At 40.2% G+C, this 20,968-nt stretch overlaps 2 protein-coding genes across 2 annotated transcripts; both read left to right on the top strand.

Moving 5' to 3' along the window:
* The first annotated feature begins 359 nt into the window (after window positions 1–359).
* Window positions 360–1,781, top strand: LOC146937156 (2-hydroxy-palmitic acid dioxygenase MPO1-like). Its single transcript, XM_085751605.1, has 4 exons — window positions 360–738; window positions 950–1,012; window positions 1,093–1,164; window positions 1,481–1,781. The coding sequence occupies exons 1-4, from the start codon at window positions 403–405 to the stop codon at window positions 1,595–1,597; spliced, it is 588 nt and encodes a 195-aa protein (XP_085607731.1). The 5' UTR covers window positions 360–402; the 3' UTR covers window positions 1,598–1,781.
* A 15,201-nt stretch (window positions 1,782–16,982) lies between these two features.
* On the top strand, window positions 16,983–20,676 carry LOC146937155 (2-hydroxy-palmitic acid dioxygenase MPO1-like). The gene is made up of 4 exons (XM_085751603.1): window positions 16,983–17,381; window positions 19,831–19,893; window positions 19,973–20,044; window positions 20,380–20,676. Exons 1-4 carry the CDS (start codon window positions 17,040–17,042, stop codon window positions 20,494–20,496), a joined length of 594 nt encoding a protein of 197 aa, XP_085607729.1. The 5' UTR covers window positions 16,983–17,039; the 3' UTR covers window positions 20,497–20,676.
* Window positions 20,677–20,968: the final 292 nt, after the last annotated feature.

Here is a 20,968-nt window from a genome sequence, read left to right as displayed (position 1 = left end):
AAAAAGTCTAATCAGATAATTTTTATTCTTAATCAGTTATAACCATTTCCAAATAAATAATTAACAAAAAATGAAATTTCTAGAAAACGAAAATATCTTTTTTTGATAAAGAAAATGATAACAATGATTTCTTTCAAATGAATTATTTGGCTATTAATAAATTATAATTAATTCTTTCAAATGAATTATTTGGCCATTAATAAATTATAATTAATTATCCTTCCTTAAACAAATGATTCTTTATCATTAGTCAAAAATCAAATTTGTTCCAATCCATGGGCGCCAACTAAGATCATCCATATATATACACCTTGGAATAAACAAAACGAGAAGTTATAAAACACAACAAAACCTTCATCAATTCAAACCAAAAAACCCATTCTCTTGTGACCTGAAAAAAAAATGGGTCTATTAGATCTGGAAAAGCACTTTGCTTTCTACGGTTCTTATCACAGCAACCCAAAAAACATCATAATTCACATCCTCTTTGTTTGGCCAATCCTTTTCACTGCTCTTGTTTACCTTTACTTCACTCCACCATTTTTTCATTGTTATGTCCTTAATTTTATCCACCCTATCTTGATTTTTAACCTAGGTTTCGTATTCGCTGTTGTCTACGGTCTCTTCTACGCTGCTTTGGATATAAAAGCTGGTTCGTTTGCGGCGGTTCTTACCTTTCTTTGTTGGGTTGGTTCTAGTTTTGTTGCAAATTCCACTGGCTACGAACTCGCTTGGAAGGTACTTTGATGTCTCACATTTTTTTCGCGGCCCAATTAAGCATTAATTTCTTTAATCTTAATGCTTGTGATTTCTTTACATTTTATTTCGAGGTGAAAGAAGAGAGAACATAACCATATAATAAAAATGCCATGAGGCATATCGAAAATTATGTTGTTCTAATTTCCAAAAATCTGTTGTGACTTAATTATTTATGACTATGATCTTGCAGGTTGTGTTGGCTACTCAGTTGTTTTGTTGGGCAGGACAGATTTTTGGCCATTATGTGTTTGAGGTAAATTATTTTTCCATCACTGAAAAGCATGATACGTAGATTTTCACAATTCATTTATGTTTCATAATTTTTTTTATCAGAAACGTGCACCAGCTCTATTGGACAACATTGCTCAAGCTTTTCTAATGGCTCCTTTTTTCGTGGTTCTTGAGGTAATCGTTTATTTGTTTAGTATGACTCATAGTTATCGATAAGTGGGTGGTTCCAGAGTAATGCTGTAGTATGGATCGTAGTATTTTTTAACTATAAGTTTTATATTATAAACCCTAAGTTGAAATTATAATACAAAGGAACTGTACTCACTTTTTACATAGGCAAAATTTACTGAACTTCGTTACTAAACATCGTGCATTCATTTTTTACATATTTTGTATCTTTAGTCTTTGTACCGGGTTGTTGTTCTAATAGATCTGGACTTATTTCTTTCAAAACTAAAACAAGGTTGACAAATATTAATTTGTTTTGTAGGTCCTCCAATCATCCATAGGATATGAACCATATCCTGGATTTCAGACAAAGGTGCAGGCAAGGATAGATGCTAATATCAAAGAATGGAAGAACAAGCAACAAAAGAAAATTTCATAGTTTGAAAAAGTTGTTACAAATGTTGTTGTTATAGATCATTCCCATCGAAATAAAGAAAAATAATAAATTACAGGTGACTAGATATTAGATAAGATTAATTTTGTTGAATATTTGGGGATAATGTTAGAAAATGTTATGTATCTTGTGGATGAGATTATGAATCTTTTAGTGTTATTATCATTTAGTTTAAACGACTTATATCCCTTACCCTTTGCTTGCTTTGATGGAAAATTGGTGGTTCCACCTTGAGTCCACAACATTGTGATTTCAAGGTATCGTCCTCTTTAGATCTTTGAGAGTCATCGCGGTTTTGTCTTTTATTATAAAATATGTCTTGTTGGATTGAAAGGATGTGTGTTGTATATAAACTACCATTGGTCTCAGTTTTAAGCCATGCGGCACTTTAAAAACAATTGATTCAAGACACGAATAAAAAATTAACTTATCTTTAATTTACCCCTTTTTTTTTTTATCGCTTCTAGTTTAGTGTTGCCTTGGTCTCTCTCAATTTTTTTGAGAGCAAAATCAATATTATTCATTTTTTTTTCTTCCAATCTACTTTTTTATGCAACTAAACGATTGGAAAAAACTTAAGCTAGGAGAGAATAGCGACTAGTTTGTTGATGATAACAGACAACGACTATGGTGTTATGTCATAAGTCTGCTGTTGTAGATGGTAAAAAATCAAATACAACATGATGGTAAAACTCAAATATATGATTAGAAGTTAAAATAATAAAATAGAAACAATTCTTTTAAAAATAAAATTGAGTACAAGGAAAATACTATTTATCGCGAATTGCAACTTCGTGATTTTCCACGATTGTGTATTATTTACTTCGACTGCACCATTACCGTCCATGTTTTCCGCTAAGTTAGAGTTGAAAGTTTAACTCTTCTTTCACCATATGTTTTACCAAATTTGACTGATTACTTTACATAGTATTTTTTTTGTTGAAGAAGCTAAATTAACTCACTCAAATTAGCACCAGCGAGAATCGAACCTAAAACCTTTAGGAGGAGTAAACTCCTAGGTCCCAAGTCAATACCACTAGACCCACCTAAATGAGTTTACACAATGTTTTATTAAACACAACATCATAACCAGTGTCACACAACTGACTTATGCTTAGTATGTTATGTTTAACTTCATCTACTAAACAAACATTATGAATAGAAGAAAAAGAGGAATTACCAATAGAGTTCATGAGTCAATGATCTTCCCTTTTTGGTTTCCTCCAACACCGAATATGCCTCCCTTCTTTAGTGTTAGGCTTTGGAACTTATGTGATGGTGTATGATTGACAAGTGCACCATAATCATACTCAATTGGTAAGGTAGTAAGTCACCGTCTTCATAAGGATTGTCGCTCAACTCGTTAATTAGAGGAATTTATTAGAAAGTAAATAAAATAAAAGATTAAAAGTGGTTGCAAGGTTTTAACTGTCCTGCCCAATGCAATATTAGGTTTGTGATTCAGAGGTATAGCGTCGATTATGGAATCCTTTAATCCCTCCTCCGTCTTTGTTGGAATTAACTCGACTAGTTATTAGTTTATGACTTGTCTTTTTGGATTTAAGATAGTAGAACATGACCCCATGATAAATCAGTGGAAGTTTAATTTAATATCGTTGCAATTCAACCAATTACAATTGCGACATTCCCTTAAGATAAGTCATAACCCTAAATTCATACTTAGATTCGATTAAGAAAAATTAATTTAGAAACTAAGCAATTTAATACTGTCAGGGTCAGACGAAACTATGGTTGTTAATCCTATTAAGCTCCATCTAAGATGTGGTGTAGAAACAAACATATACAAATTAAATCTGACTTTAGATCATAAACTAAATAAAAAACTTTATTAATGGAATCCAAAAAATAAGAAGGGGTTCCTCGTGGAACCCTAATCAGAGAGGTTTAGTTGCAGATGACAACATACATCATTACAAAACAATATAAAAACATACTTTAGAGAGAACAAGGTGAGGATAAAGATCCTTTACCTTGAAACTTTGATGTTTGACCCTTGCCTTGTACCGCTAGCTTTCTGAATGAATAAAAGAGTGTGCAAGGGTCTCTATTTATAGTACATCATTATTTAGGGGTTAAAAGAAGAAAACTAGGGTTTTCCACTAAAAACAACTCAAAACCAAGCAACCAAAACTCCCAGAGCAAGCTCATACGCAGGGTGCATAGGGTGAGGCGCATGGGTGCATAAGGTAGTAGCAAATACTGCCTCATGCACAGGGATGCATGGCCTGGGCACTGGTGCACTTTTGGAAGCCCTTAATGTGTGAATTTTGCTGTTTTTGTCCCTTTTTTTAGCATTCTTCCGTCTTGCAACGCCTTGAAACTTGAAATGAATTTTCTTATCTTTGTATTGTCTTCAAATATCTTCTAAAAACCATTGATCTTGAATCTTCATATCATCGATCCTTCATGTGATGTTTTGTTTTGCCGATTTACATGATTTCTCACTAAAAAGACTCAAAACACCTATGGAGTTGTATAATTTAGGATAAAATTGAATTACAACGACTCGGATGAAAGCAATACAAAAAGTTCCTCAAACCATTAACTACTCCTTTAAACGACACTTCTAATTTGCCTTCAAGTGCAAAGAAAATAATTAAAAACGTAGCCTAAAATATCATTTAGTGTTCCATCATCAATATGCTTTTCTCCCGTCATATGCAAGAGCAAGCATTATTCAGGTACCATGATCGGTGTCTTAACTTTATTGCTAATCAACTATACAACATAAATTTCTTCAAAAAAAAAAACTATACAACATAAATGATTTCTTTCTTAGGTACCCATGTCTTGACGAGTCTCTGGCGTTAGTTTTCTAGGATTTGTCCTTTTTCACTATTTTAACATTGAACATGCTTTCTTTTCATGTCCTATTTTCATGCAATAAGAGTAAACTACATTTTTGTCTTATCTAAAGTATGAACCTTTGGTTTTTGTTCATCTTCTATATACCTAATACCTTTTAGTTTGCTCATACTTACACCATAAATCATAGATGTCATTTTGCTTCTTTCTATACCATTAAAGATGAATTCTTGAAAGGCATATTCAATTGTTAGCTGCAACAGATTGAGCAGTTTATAAACATCGTTTTCCTTTTTCAAATTTTCAATCTCCTAGTTCAAGGTAACTTCCTTTTTCACGAAGTTCTTTAAAAAGTTTATGTAAAACATTGTATTTTTTTGTTTTACCTTGAACATTCTTTAGCAAGACTTTGATGGTAGAGATAAGTTCATCATGAGTAAGCTCATAAAATACGTAATCATCATTGTCACTATCAGAATCTGAATTAGGTCCAGAGGATGTTGTCATGAGTGATAGATCTGCTTCTTCATCATTCTTTGACTCTTAATCAAGATCTTTCCAGGTAGCCATGAGACATTTTTTTTTACCTTGTTTTTGGAGTTGTCCCTCTTGGACTTATCATTATATGGAGCTTAGGACAGTCAGCTTTGAAGTGGAAGACCTCTTTGTAGTGAAATAAGTTCTTTGGTTATTCCTTATTCTCTCTAATGCTTGAACCTTTGGAGGAAAAAACATCTTCTTTGAGCTCTACATCTCTGCTTGCATAATTGTTGAACTATTCTTGTTAGGAACGCCAATTTATATCATCAAAAACTTCAACACCTTCATAAGCTTCCTTCGGAGCTTATTCTTCAACCTGGAGAGCTTTCACCATTTTGCCCCTAGACTTGAACTTTATAGACTTTCCAATCAAGGGTATTGGTGACTAAATCAAAGGGGAAAAACATGAACTGATAAACAAGTAACAAATACCAAAGTATAAGCAATTCCAAGAATAGCTACAAAGTTGCTAGGTTCTACAACTGGTAAAAGGGCATAACCAGAGATATTATTGGTCTTTGAAAAGGAAAATAAGGATAAAGGTAAAGGTAAACAGAAAGAAGAAGATTAATATGAAGAGAATGTTAATTTGATAGATGATGATGTGCTTCTTGTTGAAGAGCGTGGTATTACTAATATTGTTGATAGTGCGTCTAGTTGGATAATTGATTGTGGTACTTCAGTATATTGTCACTTCCAAGAGAGATATTTTATGCTCAAATACTTTAGGCAAGTCATGATAAATTTGACAAGTGCACAAAATCGTTCAAATAATATAGAAGTAGGTCTATATTCGCCATAAGGTATTGTCTCAAAATATATAATTGAGAAAAAAAATTCCTAAATAAAAAATTGATAAATACTTTTTTTATAAAGAAAATGTATAACAATAAATTCTTTTGAATGAATTATTTGGCATAATGATTAATTACTCATTTGTTCCTTAATACATATCGTAATCAACTTGTTCATACACGTTAACATACAACTTTGACCTTTAATATATTTATTTATATATGAAAAAAATTATAAAATTTTGATATTTTAAAAGTATTTTATTAAGACAAATCCAACATCTTATAAAAAGGCAAATGTTAACTTGTGCCCTCAAAGACACATATTAAGGAACTCATTATAGAAATATATACATTAAAAGTCGTGCATTCAACTTCTAAAAAGTTAAAATGTTATGTTTTCTGATCCTACCTGACCAGAAGGTGACTGCCGGTGCTCTGGATGTGATGGTTGCTACGGTAGTAGAATGTTGTTGGAATGCTTGTTGGAGCGGATGTGAGGTGTGTACCTGCAGGCACTCCGACGCTCAAGTCAGTAGAGATTCAGAGAGTGAGGGTTTGAGAGGAAGAAAAAGTTCTCCCTTGGGGACTGCATTGAGTCCCCTATTTATAGAGGCGGAGGGCTGCAGAGCCGTTGAGGAGGCACACCTGGCTCTAGCGGTTACGGAATCGTAGGAAGTGTAACCGCCAGAGTGTTTATTGCAGGAACGTGCAGAATGTGCAAAGAGACATTGAGGGTTGTTTGAACCAGTTTCGTTTGCTTCGTGCACCCCCCTCATGGAGAGAGGGTATGTTGCAAGCAATGATGCCAAACGTGGAGTTTGGGCTTTGGATTGTATTGGGCCTAAGTTAATGAGCCAAAGATATTTTGGGTCGATCCAGAACAGTAGCCCCCCAAGTCGTCGCTCTTGACTAAGAGTGATGACTTAAGTGCGGGCGTTTGATCATTGGTGACCGACCGCTGGAGGATATTATCTTGTCGAGCATCTTTCCCGTTGAAGGGTAAAGAGAGTTTTGCTCGTCAGACCTGGAGTCTTTTGATTCAGAGTGTAGTTTGTGCGGGCGGTCCAGAGCTTTAGTAGGGCGAGACAAGCGGATTTGTTCTTCCCTAGCCCTGTTCGCTTTGTGCTTGAAAGAGTTTGCTAGTTTTGACGAGTCGTGCTCGGCATCCTGATGTTCGGAATGGAGGATCGAATGGAAAGATTCCTTTGCTAGAGAGTTTGGTCGAATGTCATTCCGCAATTAATGCTCTTGTTTCGAGGGAAAAATTGAAGAGACATGACCTTTGGTTTCTGTATGACACGTGTAAAGGCTATTGTAGTACTTGAGTACCTATAGTCTGTAGAGTGTTCTCGGCTTGTGTTTCCGAGGTGTCATCATAACCGTTGATTCAATCCTGACATTCCATGAACCGCTACCAACAATCAGAGCCCTTGGATGAATGGTTTGATCAGATCTAGACCGTAGGAATGCTACGGGGAAGTGGAGTCGTATGTGAAGGGTTGTATTGGATAGAAAGTCGCGACTTTTGAGTGGTTTATGAAATGAGTATAAATAGCTCAACCATTTGTTTGGAATACCACTTCGCTTCATTTTCTCAGAGAGTTAGGAGTTTCTCAAAGGCACAATCTTTCCAGTCTTTCAACTTTCTACTTCAAGTCCAAACCATCCATCGTAACAGGTAACCTTCTGATACTCATCTTTTCGTTTTTGCATTTGTGTTTCCTTTAGTTTTTGCTTCTTTTTAGAAACCGTAGGAATGTATGCTCTTAGGGCAAAAATGTTTCCGACTAGGAGGTTTCCGCCGTTGGATATGGCGGTTTCCACCGTGCATCGGGAGTCTTTGCAAGTATGCTGTCTGTTTTCTATTAGCATTTAGAAGAACATTGGCGACAGGCTTGGGCTTCGTCTATAAGCCTTTGGGTCTGTTCGCCGGGATTTGATCTCCCGACACGTGAGTTGGACTTGTCGTCCCTCTTGTTTTCTAGTGGTAGTGTTTTGATCCCTTCCTTGCCATGGATGACCTGATGGGTGAAGGAAGGGTGGATCTGAATGTTGGATTCACTTTTTCCCTTGCTTTTTCAGGTTTTTCATGGCGGAAGAAGGAAAGTCTACTACTTCCTGGCTAGGAGAGGAACCTCTAGAAACAGAGTCTGTCTTCGCTGTTGATGGCGTGGGCGAGATCCCTTTTGAGGCTATAGGCGATACTAGAGATTGGGAGCTGATTCCTCCGAGCACGTCTGATCGAGTGTGTTTGGAGTACGAGAATCATGTATTTCCCATGTATGAGGTAGTTTTCAAAGACATGGGTTTCCAGCTTCCTTTCTCCAATTTCCAGCGGGATATGCTTCGTTGGACCAAGTTGTCCCCTTCTCAGATCCATCCCAATTCTTATGCCTTCATGAGGGCTTTCGAGCTGCTGTGCGATTATCTCCGCATCCCAGCTTTTAAGAATGTTTTCTTCTCCTTCTTCATAGTGCAAAGAGGCGCGGACTGGGTTTCCTTTCGCCAAACGCAGAAGATGTTTGAGATTTTTGCCGGAAAGGTCCGGAGCTTTAAAGAGCGTTTCTTTTGGTCCGGCCGAAAAGTATGGCCGCTTTGGACAACCTTCTGGAAGCCGCTAAGGATGGCGGGCAGGAGCGCCGTCCTTTCTTCCACTTGTACTGGTCTCAGGACCACTTTGCCTATGAACTGAGGGACTTTGGTCGAACCATCGCCAACCTTACTGATGAAGAGAGAAGCATGCGTCAACAACTTTGGGCTTTTGTTCAGTCTCTCTCGCAGAGGGTTAAGACTGACAAACGGGGTAACCCATTGATGAGTGCGGATGGGACCCCAGCAATAGAGCCCCGCCTCATCAATATCCACGAGTTGCTGACTTTCGAGAACTTTGAGGATTGCCTCGGTAGTTTATATTTTCTTCTGTCTTTCAACTGCTTGCTTTTTTGCTACCTTCTTATTTTGTTCCCCTAATCTGATGAAGCTTCTTTATCTTTGTGTTGCAGAAAAAATGAAGAAGGATTTAAGGGCCCTCGTGAATGCAGCGAGCAAGAAGATATCGGCCAAGAAGAAGCGGAAAAATGTTCAATCTCTTGAGCATCTTATTGCTGGTTCTGCTCCTGGCTCGTCCTCTGAAGCTGTGGTGGACTTGGAAGGTGAGGAGCCTTCTGAGGAGTTGGTGCAGGATTCTGCGAAGAGGCAGAGGGTGAGGGTGCCTTTCGAGGATCCACTCACGCCGATCAAGGCCGTCCCTGTCTGCTTTGAAAAAGGAGACTTCTTCCAGCTTCCGAAGGTGTGGTCCGAACCGGAGTTGTGTGGCCCTCAGTCGACCCTTTTCTTGGATGATCCTGAGCTGAAGATCATCCAGGATCTGGGTCCAGCTGGCCGGAGTAAGGCGATAACTGATGGGGTTATTGCCACTATGAAGGCTTTAGAGGTCGCTGCTGCCCTGAACAACGCTTCGCTAGAGGGTGAAGTTCGGGTTGATGCTTTTGTGCGGGAGAGGGATGCTTTGACCGCCAAGTTTGCTGCTCTTGAGGAGGATCAAATGAGCAAGAGGTCCGTCGCTGAAGAGCGTTACCGTTAACTGGCTTCTTTGAAGGAGCAGTTATCTGGGGCCCAGGCTGCTCTTGAGCAAGCAACCGACTCCTCCCGGAAGTTGGCAGAGGAGAAGGCGTCTTTGGAGGAGGCTCTGAAGAAGGCGGACCTCCCTGGAGAGGATGAGGCGGAAGACCTTGCTATCCTGCGGCGCGCCGGCCTTGTGGACAGGATTGGTGAGCTGGAAGGTAGCTTGGTGGACGCCGTCAAGCTTGGTTTTGATCAGGCGGTGGCTCAGCTGAAGGTCGTGAACCCGGGCATCGAGCTGAACGTCGAAGGAATTCATCCCCTCAGTGAAGTGGAAGATGGGGTGATCACTCCTCCCCCCGATCCCGAGGAAGACAATGGCCATGTTGATGAAGCCCAGGCCTGATGAGGCCTTGTAATTAATTTCTTCAACGATTAAACTTGTAATGACATTGTGCTCCCTTCGTGGTTTTATCACTTTTTATAATATAATTGTTTCATTCTCAATTACACTTGTCCAAAATGTATGTTTTACTTTCAAGTATAATGTTTCGAATTTGAATGCTCGTTGTGTGAGGCTTTTTAATACTGTTTGAAGTATTTGTTGAGGGCGAATTATCTATCTTGTGTGTTTGACAGATTGCAATAATTCGTATGCTCTTAATTGTTCGACTTGTATTTGTTGTTCGCTTCTGAAATGCGGAACTCTTAAGCCGAAGTGTGTTTTGCTGCGGTGGGATGGACTACCCCCGGCAGTCATTATTTCGACGAAATGATTTAATGACTGGAGAGTTTAGCATGCCCGCCTAGCTTTTGTTACTTTGACTTGATGAAATCAAAGTTTTGCCCTTTTCTTCCCAGGTAACTTCGTTTGGAAAATTTTTACCTTTGCGTTGTTTTGCAGGGAAGAGTTTGGGCAGGTGGTTTCCAACTGTTTACACGGAGTATTAGTTAGAAGTACTGCACATCCAAGAGATCATTTATCTGAATGTGTGTCCAAAGTTATGGACGTGTAACAGCGGATGAACGAAGAAACCATTCTAAGTTCAACGCACTGAGGCGTGAATCACCCATCGCGAGTTGGGGTTCTACCTAACATGCCGAGCAGTGATGTCGCAGCGGTAAGCGTATATACTGAGGAGTGAAAGAACTTGTGTAAATTCCTCTCATCCTTTTTCTTTTTGAATTTGGAGTGGCACGACTTTCCTCCTCCGTTTATTTGCTCGTTTGAGAGCGAAGAATTCGCTGCATCGAACTGAGTATGTACACTAGAGTGAATTGGTGTTGTCTGCCATCTAAGTGTAATACCTCTGTCCCGTACGTGAGTTGAAAAGGTGACTCGCCAGTCGTGGAATGGGGAGTAGTTCTGTAGGCCTAGAGGACCGCGTGTAACTCTTCAGCCCACTGAGTTTTGGTCGTGTCTAGCCTTCTTCGTATCCCCCGTAAAATGACAATGTTTGCAGCCTCGGCGAGGCCGTTGGCTTGAGGGTGTTCGACGGATGTGAAGCTTTGTTTGATGTCGATATTCCTTAGGTTGTCCTGGAACCTTTGGTCCGTGAACTGTGTACCATTGTCGGATATGACTAGAGTAGGTACTCTGAACCTTGCTAGGATGTTACTCTTGAAGAAACAGAGTATGTTTTTAGCTGTGATTTTAGCCAGTGGTTCGGCGTTGATCCACTTTGTTGAGTAGTCGATGGCGACTACGAGGTATTTTCGCTGCCCGGCGGCTTTAGGGAACGGTCCCAGAAGGTCGATGCCCCACCAAGCAAAAGGCCAAGGAGAAACCAAAGATGTTAGCTCATCGGGAGGTGCTAGATGCATGTCCCCATGTCGCTGGCATTTATCGCAGAGATTTACGTAATCTTGGGCGTCTTTTAACATGGTGGGCCAATAGTACCCTGCTCGTAGGACCTTTTTTGCGAGAGCTTTGGCACCAAGGTGTTGTCCGCATATACCGTCATGAACGTCGGCAAGGACTTCTTGGGTCTCGTTGGGTCCTAAACACTTGATTAGGGGAATGGTGAAGCCTCTTTTGTATAGAGTTCCTTCCATCAAAGTGAATGAGCAGGCCCTTCGCCTCCATCATGTCCTTTCTTGCGGGTCAGAAGGGTGTTCCCCGTTCTCTATGTATCGAGAGATGGGTCCCCTCCAGTCTTCCATTCCGATGATCGTATTGATCTCTTGAGGTAGAGTTCCTCTATCCTGGATGCTCGGTTCGCTGAGAACCTCCTGTATGACTGTTTTATTTCTGTTCGCAGTTCGTGTACTTGCGAGTTTTAAAACAATGTCCGCCCGAGTATTATGTTCGCGAGGAACGCGGGTTACTTCGACGGTTTCAAATTCTTTCATTTTCTCTAGTACCAACTGGACGTACTTCTAGAGGTGGTCCTCTTTTACCTGGAACTCTCCGGTGACTTGGGAAGCCACGAGTTGCGAGTCGGTGAAGATTTTCACCTTTCGGGCTCCCATGTCTTTGGCAGTTCGCAAGCCAGCTAAGAAGGCCTCATACTCTGCAGTGTTATTGGTAACAGGAAAAGATAAAGCGAGGGAAATTTCGACAACGATACTTTTGTTGTCTTCCACAATTATTCCGGCTCCGCTTCCCTTGGAGTTGGATGATCCTTCTACGAAGATGGTCTATTCTTGGGAACTATCCTCAGCTGGGAAAGTCATCTCGGCGAGGAAGTCGGTGAACACTTGTGCCTTCAGTGCCTTTCTGGATTCGTAGCGAATGTCGAACTCGGACAATTTGAGTGACCATTTCATCATCCGGCTGGCTACGTCTGGTCGACCCAAGATTTGTCTGATGGGTTGGTCCGTCCTGACTATTACTGTGTGCGCTAGGAAATACTGCCTCAATCTTCGGGCTGCTGTGAGGAGTGTGAGATCTACCTTTTCAATTCTCTGGTACCTCGTTTCAGGTCCTAACAATGCTTTGCTGGTGAAGTATACTGCTTTCTGTCCCTCCGCTGTTTCTCTAATGAGGACGGCGCTGACTGCGTCAGATGAAACGGAGAGATATAGGTACAGTACTTCACCTTGATCAGGCTGTGAGAGCACTGGTGGTGTGGAGAGGGTTTCTTTGAGATGCTTCAAGGCGATCTCGCACTCGTCCGTCCATTCGAACTTCGTTTCTTTCCTCAAGAGTTTGAAGAAAGGAAGTGCGTGTTGAGCGAATTTAGCCACGAATCTGGAGAGAGCGGTCAGCATTTCGTTGAGCGTTTGGATGCACTTCTTGGAATGGGGGGTTGGAAGCTCAGTAAATGCGCGACATTTATCTGGATTTGCTTCGATTCCTCTTTCGGTCAGGTAGAAACCAAGGAATTTTCCCGCTTGAACTCCAAAAGTGCATTTTTCTGGGTTGAGTCGCATGTTGTACTTTCGAGTTTGTTCGAACAATCTTTTGAGATGAGCGGCATGATCCACCTCTTGTTGGGATTTTACAATCATGTCGTCCATGTAAACCTCGAGAATGTCGCCTAGAAGTGTCTTGTCATAGACTTTGTTCATCATACGTTGATAAGTAGCCCCCGAGTTTCGCAGACCGAAGGGCATTACATTGTAGTAATAATTCCCATATTCGGTCATGAAGGCTGTTTTCATTTTATCTTCTTCAGCCATGGGTATCTGGTTGTACCTAGAATAGGCGTCCATGAAGGATAAAAGTCTATAGCCGGAATAGTTATCTACGAGTTTATCGATGTTAGGAAGAGGATATGTGTCTTTAGGGCAGACCCTATTAAGATCGGTATAGTCAACACACATATGCCATTTTCCATTAAATTTCTTGACAAGTACAACATTAGAGAGCCAAGTGGTGTATTTGGCCTCAGAAATAAAATTTGCCTCGAGGAGGTCTTTTACAGCTTTTTCTGCAGCCTCTGATTTTTCAGGAGACTGCTTTCTACGTCGCTGGGCTACAACGCTAACTCCGGTATCTACTGTCAGCTGGTCACAAGCGACACTAGGGTCGATTTTGGGCATATCGGCCGCGCTCCATGCAAACAGGTCGGTGTTCTCCCTGAGGCAGGCGATCAGCTGGCTCTTGACAAGTTCGGGGAGATCATTGCCAATTTTGAAATTTTTCGAGGGGTCGCTTCCGAAAGGGACCAGCTCGAACTCACCATCAGGAACAGGTCTAAGAAGTTTCGCGTTGAGCGGATCCTTCTTCTCCCGTTTTTGTTCCTTCAGGTCTTCCTTGGTGAACCTGGGGTCAAGTTCGACCAAGTTGGCTTCCAGAGGGCTCGCAGCAGCTTTCCTTTTGTCTTCAGCAGGCTTGCTGGATTGGGAAACCAAGCTCTGGGATTTGTTGGCTTGGAGGAAACATCTTCTTGCAGCTTCGATGTCTCCGCTGAGGGAGGCGATGATGCCATCCTTTGCATGGTACTTCAACTTCAGGTGAGCGGTTGAACATGCGGCCCCCAGCTGGGCAAGCCCGGTTCTCCCTATAATGCAATTGTAGAGAGAAGGGCAGACAATCACCAAGAATGGGATTTTTATTGTTTTCTTGGTCTCCTCTTCACCGAAGGTGACCAGTAGCTCCACGTACCCCCATGGTTGAGTGGACGACCCGTTGAAGCCGTAGAGTTCATCCCCAACGTAGGGAGAAAGGTTTTTTTCCGTTAGTTGGAGAGTTTTGAACAGGCTGGTGTACATGATGTCGCAAGAGGCCCCTGTGTCTATCAGGATTCGTCGGACATCCGCATTGGCCATCGATGCTCGCACGAGCAAAGGAATGGCGGAATCTGAAGCCCCACCAGGTAGGTCGGAGTCGTAGAACGCCAAAGGTGGCTTTCCTCCCCGACTAGATGGAGCCATCTTATTGACGCTCATGAGCTCTTCAAATTTCCTCTTCATGCTTCCCATGGAGATGTTCAACGTTCCTCCAGTGATGATGTTGGCGGTAGGGAGCTGCTCCTAGATGCATGAGTAAGGGTGATCTCCATGTTGTCGGGGAAATCGTCGAGGTGTTCTACGGACATGGCGATGGTTCTTCCATGCTCAGAACCGTCACCGATGAGCTCAACGGCTTTCCTTTCTGCTTCTGGATTTTTCACGTACTGCTTGAGCCGTCCCCTCTGGATGAGGAGTTCAATGGCATCCTTCAGATGGATGCAGTCATCGGTGGTGTGTCCGTGGCACTTGTGGAATCGACAGTATTTTGATTTGTCGATCCCCTTCCTCTCTTGAGATGGAGCCTTTGGTGGCTTGATGCCTACTTCTGCCAAATCGGCTACAGCGATCTCATCGAGGATTTTTTCCCTTGACATGGCCAAAGGAGTGTACTCGGTGAAGTGGCCGTTGGGCCTCTTGCTTTCCCGAGTAGCTTTGTCTTCCTTCTTTTTCTCGTGGAAGGACTTTTTGGAGGATTCGGCAGCAGGCTCCTCCTTCCTGACTTTGTTGAGGCTGTCCGCGTATAGAGCCTCTTCGTAGGCGATGTAGATTTTTGCAATCGCTAGGAACTCGTTGAGGGTCGTTGGGCGATCTAAGAGGACAGCTTTCTTCACGCCGATCTCTTCGCGCAAACCTTTGGCGATGAGGTATAGCTTCATCGTCTCGTTGGCGTCTCATACCTGGACGACCTCTTTGTTGAACCTCTCGATGTAGTCTCGTAGGGGTTCGCTTCTTCCTTGAACAATGGCTTCAAGGGATGCTACCGTTTTTGGCTGCGTCCTCGAAGCCGTGAAGTGGGTTGTGAACTTGTTGCAGAGGTCGCTCCATGAATCGATAGAGTTTCTCCTTAAGTTCTTGAATCATGTGACCGCTCCTCGTCTCAGAGTGGTGACGAAGAGCTTACATTTGACGGCGCCTCGCACCGACCTGTAAGTGAGAACTACTTCGATGTTCTCGATGTGCTCATCCGGATCGATCGTCGCGTCGTATGAGTCCATTTGCGGTGGCTTTTCCAGTCCGCGAGGGATAGGAGCTTCTCAGATGCGTCGCGTGAACGGACCGTAAGCGTTATGGTCGTAACGGGTATCACGAGTGTCCTTAGAATCGGAAGGAGACCAAGAGCTTCTGCCTCGCCTAGGCGGGGATCTTCGCGGGGGAGATCTCCTCGGGGGAGATCGTCTTGGCGGTGATCGCCTAGGGGGAGATCGTCTTGGTGATCTCCTTGATGACCTCCTGGTGTTGCTTGGAGATTTGATGCTTACGGAGCGCCAAGGGGATCTAGAACGGGGCCTGTGAGGAGGGCTCGTTCCCCTTCTGCTATGTGTTGGAGAAAGAGTTCGCCTGGTGGGGATGATGTGTCGCACCTGCTCTAGATCCATCAGGCGTCGGTTCTGTTCCTCGATTAACGACGTCTGTCGTTGAACCGTGCGGATCAGGTTGCCGACGAGGATGCTGGTTAGTGTGGCATCCTCGGGTGTCTCCGTAGGTCGTGGGGGACCTTGTAGAGGCCTTTGTTGGAGAGGAATAATGTGAGTTGGTTCCTCCCTATTTGTTTCCACAGGTGAAGGTCTAGATGTCATGCCATCCTGTTGAAGGGCGTGCACCTCACTTCGTAACTGGGAATGAGCACCGTTGGTAGTCATGGTAGTTTTTTTTTATGGAAAGCTTTGGTTTTTAGGGGTATAAAAATGGGGAAGCTTATGTATTCCCACAGACGGCGCCACTGATCGTACCTGACCAGAAGGTGACTGCCGGTGCTCTGGATGTGGTGGTTGCTACGGTGGTAGAATGTTGTTGGAATGCTTGTTGGAGCGGATGGGGGGTGTGTACCTGCAGGCACTCCGACGCTCAAGTCAGTAGAGATTCAGAGAGTGAGGGTTTGAGAGGAAGAAAAAGTTCTTCCTTTTGGGGACTGCATTGAGTCCCCTATTTATAGAGGCGGAGGGCTGCAGAGCCGTTGAGGAGGCACACCTGGCTCTGGCGGTTACGAAATCGTAGGAAGTGTAACCGCTAGAGAGTTTATTGCGGGAACGTGCAGAATGTGCAAAGAGACGTTGAGGGTTGTTTGAACCGGTCTCGTTTGCTTCGTGCACCCCCCCCTCCTCATGGAGAGATGGTATGTTGCAAGCAATGATGCCAAACGTGGAGTTTGGGCTTTGGATTGTATTGGACCTAAGTTAATGGGCCAAAGATCTTTTACGTCGATCCAGAACATTTTCTAATGCAAAATTGTTTTTTTGAGTTCCTTAACACGTGCTCTTGGGGCACAAGTTAACCTAACTCTATAAAACAAATACTCCCTCCATCCCATATTACTTGACCTATTTAGAATATTTGCACTATTCATGTAACATGCGTTGACTCTATTTTTCTACTAATATATAAAAACAAAATATAACATATAAGATGTTGTTAGATTCGTCTCGATTAATATTTTCAAAATATCAAATTTTCGTAATTTTTTCTACTAGATTATTAAAGAAATTTAAGTTTAAAATTGTGCATTAGCATACGTGACAGAGTCAACTAGGTCAAGTAATATGGGACGGAGGGAGTATTAATTATCCTACTTTAATCAAATGAGTCAAAAATAAAATTTGGTCCAATCCGTGTGCCAGTATGTATGATTAGATGCCAAATCGGCACCATCCTCTTCATTATTAGTATTTACCTTTAAACAAACAAAACGTGTAGTTCTAAGAAGCAACAAAACTTTCATCAATATAATCATCTCATATTTTCCACAATTCAAACAAAAAAAGAAAACCATTCTCACCCAAAAAAAAAAAAAAACAATTCTCGACCAAATGGGTCTACTAGATCTGGAAAAGCACTTTGCTTTCTACGGTTCTTATCACAGCAACCCAACAAACATCATAATCCATATCCTCTTTGTTTGGCCAATTCTTTTCACCTCTCTTATTTACCTTTACTTTACCCCTCCACTTTTTTCTCCTTCCCAAACAGTTCTTAATTTTACCCACCCTGTCTTAATTTTCAACCTTGGTTTTGTATTTGCTGTTTTCTATGGTCTGTTCTATGTTGCTTTGGATGTAAAAGCTGGTTCTTTTACGGCGGTTATTACTCTTCTTTGCTGGGTTGGTGCTAGTTTCGTCGCTAATTCCATCAGCTACGAACTCGCTTGGAAGGTACTTGATTCAATTTTGATGTGTCTGTTTTGTTTTATTTTATTTTATTTTTGAGAGAAAAACACGGCAATTAAGAAAGTTAATTTTGTGTTTATTTTGTTGAGAAATGAGTAATCCGGAGTTCGATCCCCCGATATAACTTACGGGGCTTAGTCTTATAATTTATGCGCTTGTTAATGAAATTAGATTTTTAATTAGTGATTTTTTTTGGGTGGTGGTCGGAGTTTGAACTCACTTTTTTTTTGACAAAGAACTCACTTTGTATATATCTTATATTATCTCTATCAACTGAGCTATGCTTACGAGACTTTAAGGAGTGATTTGTGACTAACGTGAATGATGTGAAACTAATTTGACTATTTTCTGAACCTTGGATTTGTTTGTTTTAAGATAGATAGATAGATATTGTTACTGTTTTTCAAGATTGTATAAAGTACAAGTAAAGAGATATATGTCTATAATTGCGTACGGTGACAATAAAGTACGAAGAGTTGGGAAGTTATTTTTGTACTTTGTTTTCATCTCATTGACGTATGTATTGTACTATCAAAATTTTTTTTTTTGACACGTCTCATAACTGATCAAATTTTCCTTTGTTTTTTAGGCCGGTTTTGTTTGACTTGTGAGGGGGTGTTAATGAATGAATCAAATATATTTTTTACCTGACCCTGTTATGATATAAATTTGTTTTTATGATTGAATAAGATGGATATAAATTTACTTTTTTAACAATAAGTGTATAAATTTCTTTTTGATTGAAGAACTGTTAGTTGTATCATATAGATTATTGGCAAAATTACTCTCGTTGTTCCCTAGATAACAATTTCGTTCGTTATGGTTTTTACACGTCATTTATGTCTGTTTGTTCAATTTGCATATGAATTCGTTTATATCGATTAAGCTTTTAGTGTTCAAATCTCCTTGATTCATTTTTCTTATGAATCTTCAATTTGATGGTTGAAAGTTCATATGCAAAAAGACCGAGAGGGCAAAAATGATGTGAAAAATAAGATAAACGACAAAATTGTTATTTGAAATTAAGTTAAGAGACTAATACTGTAATTTTGCCTAGATTATTATTATTACTTTTTGGCCTTTGGCCATAAAAAAACATGTTACCAACTGATTTAGTTTAATGGAAAGAACTAGTCTTTGACGATATGTTAAACCAATGTTCGAATCTCTACCAGGATAGGCTTCCACATCTCGTGTCCACGACTCCTCGAACATGATATCCTCTATTCATGGCCCCTTGCTTACCTTTCCAAATGTCGTGTTAGTAAATGAAGTTGGCGGCATTTCCATTAGCACAAGCTTATTCCCTTTTTCAAATACAAAAGGAATTTTAAAAATAAAAAAGGTTATTAGTCTCCTAAACTAAAAAATGTGAGTCAATTAAGTCATTTTTATGACTTCAACATCATAGTTTAAAGGTTCAATGTTTGCGTTGATGCACCATGAGACTATTGAAGACAATATGTAAGTTTTTGATTAGTTTTAATGGATGTTTAATGAATATACATTTCAGAGAAGGGTCTAAATTGATCGACACTATTCAAATTAAGCTACGAAATTGTTAATTTCTCAAGTTTGAGCATAAAACCACCCGAATCTTACATTTTTGAAGATAAATAACGCAACTATCCATGCTATTCATAGTTGCTTCTCTTTTAGTCTCAGTTGTCTACAATTATTAATAGTGGCATGTTGATGTTGGTAACTCATATCTTATGCCAGTTAGAAAACTGTGTTAGGATGATATTCCTGTATTAGGACCTAAAACCATAATTTGAATTTCTTTTTCTTTTGTTTTAACATTTTATTGAATATAATGGCAGAAGACTTGGATTATTAGACAGGAAAAATAGATTTCTGTTCACTTTTACTTTGCTTGTCCTAATGTTGAAAAGTAATAATATAATTGTATGTCTCTAATTAGTTAGTAATATAGAGTAGATGGAATTTACAAGTTCTGAACTTGCACCCCACTGAAGACTGCTACTCTCTGATTGGGACTTGGGTAATATAGGATTCCAAGCTATGTAGCACCGACACTTCGGTCCAACATGTGTCAATGTCCGAAATGACGACACTGATACATGTTTTTACATTTTTTCAAGTTATTATCAGACCGGTGTCGTTGTGTCAGTGTCGTTGTGGCATATGTGCTTATCAGGATGCTCGATGGAGTATTTAAGTGGATTGGTTTTGACAACTTGCTTTACAGGAAGTGTTCTCTAAGTATTTAGATACTTATCACTTTCTTGACACAATTAAATGTCATTTTCTTTAATCTTGATGCTCATGCTTTCTTTACTTTATATTTTGTGGTGAGAAAAGAGAGAAAATGACCATATAATAAGAATGTCACGAGGCATATGGGAAAGGTATCTTGTTGTAATTTGCAGAAAATTGTTGACTTAATTATTTATGACTATGATCTTTTCAGGTTGTGTTGGCTGCTCAGTTGTTTTGTTGGACAGGACAGTTTATTGGCCATGGTGTGTTTGAGGTAAATCATTGTTCCATCACTCAAAAGCATGATCCATAGGTTTTCACAATTCACTCATGTTCTATAATTTTTCTGTCAGAAACGTGCACCAGCTCTCTTGGACAACCTTGCTCAAGCTTTTCTAATGGCTCCTTTCTTCGTGGTTCTCGAGGTAATTGTTTGTTTGTTAAAGCACTGTTTTGTTGAGTTTGACTCATAGTTACCAATAAGGGGCAGTTCAAGAGTAATTTGTAGTATGTATCATAGTATTTAAATACAAGTTATACATTGTAAACCCTAAGTTTGAAATCGTAATACAAATTAACAGTCGCTCTGCAGTTGGAGACGTAAGCAAAATTTGGCCAAACTTTGTTAGCAAACATCGTGTGTTCATTTTTTGTGTTTTTTTGTATATGTATTCTTTTGTACCGGGTTGTTATTCTAACAAATCTGGATTGATTTCTTTCAAAACTGAAACAAGGCTGACATTATGAGTTTGTTTTGTAGATCCTCCAATCATCCATAGGATATGAACCATATCCTGGATTTCAGAAAAAGGTGCAGGCAAGGATAGATGCTAATATCAAAGAATGGAAGGCCAAGCAACAAAAGAAAGTTTCTTAGTTTGAAAAAGTTGTTACAAATGTTGTTGTTACATACCATTCCCATCGAAATAAAGAAGAAAAATAATAATTTACAGGAGATTATAAAGATTAATGTTGTTGATATATTTGGGGATAATGTTGGAAAATGTTCATTTGTGGATGAAATTATCAATTTATTGTGTTATTATCATTTAAACGATTTATACGCCTTACCCTTTGCTTGCTTCTTGTGGAAGATTGGTGTTTCAACTTCAATCCACAACATTACGATTGTGAGGTATTGTACGCTTTAGGTCTTGTGTGAGCATTCACGGTTTTGTCCTTAGTTTGGTTGAGGAGGGTGTGTTGTATATAAACTATCATTATCCTTTTTGGTGTACGAGAACAAATGGCAGATAAGAAAGAAGAAAAGCACATCGAAGTTCTTTTAAAGGAACCAATCCACTTATCTCAATTTTATCCAAAATATTTTTATCTCTTCTATTTATGTG

The sequence above is a fragment of the Medicago sativa genome, chromosome 3, assembly GCF_051527215.1.
Source record: "Medicago sativa cultivar Bolivia chromosome 3, Bolivia_mono, whole genome shotgun sequence".
In the NCBI taxonomy this organism is placed as follows: Eukaryota; Viridiplantae; Streptophyta; class Magnoliopsida; order Fabales; family Fabaceae; genus Medicago; species Medicago sativa.
The sequence above is the reverse complement of the archived record's forward strand: the minus strand, read 5'-3'. Positions and strand labels throughout refer to the sequence as shown.

Bases quoted from the DNA above. Each gene is read 5' to 3' on its own strand.
- LOC146937156 (XM_085751605.1), top strand. From the start codon at position 403: ATGGGTCTATTAGATCTGGAAAAGCACTTTGCTTTCTACGGTTCTTAT. The intron at 739-949 runs GTACTTTGATGT...ATGATCTTGCAG, and splicing joins GCTACGAACTCGCTTGGAAG to GTTGTGTTGGCTACTCAGTT. The intron at 1,013-1,092 runs GTAAATTATTTT...TTTTTTTATCAG, and splicing joins TTGGCCATTATGTGTTTGAG to AAACGTGCACCAGCTCTATT.
- LOC146937155 (XM_085751603.1), top strand. From the start codon at position 17,040: ATGGGTCTACTAGATCTGGAAAAGCACTTTGCTTTCTACGGTTCTTAT. The intron at 17,382-19,830 runs GTACTTGATTCA...TGATCTTTTCAG, and splicing joins GCTACGAACTCGCTTGGAAG to GTTGTGTTGGCTGCTCAGTT. The intron at 20,045-20,379 runs GTAATTGTTTGT...TTTGTTTTGTAG, and splicing joins CTTTCTTCGTGGTTCTCGAG to ATCCTCCAATCATCCATAGG.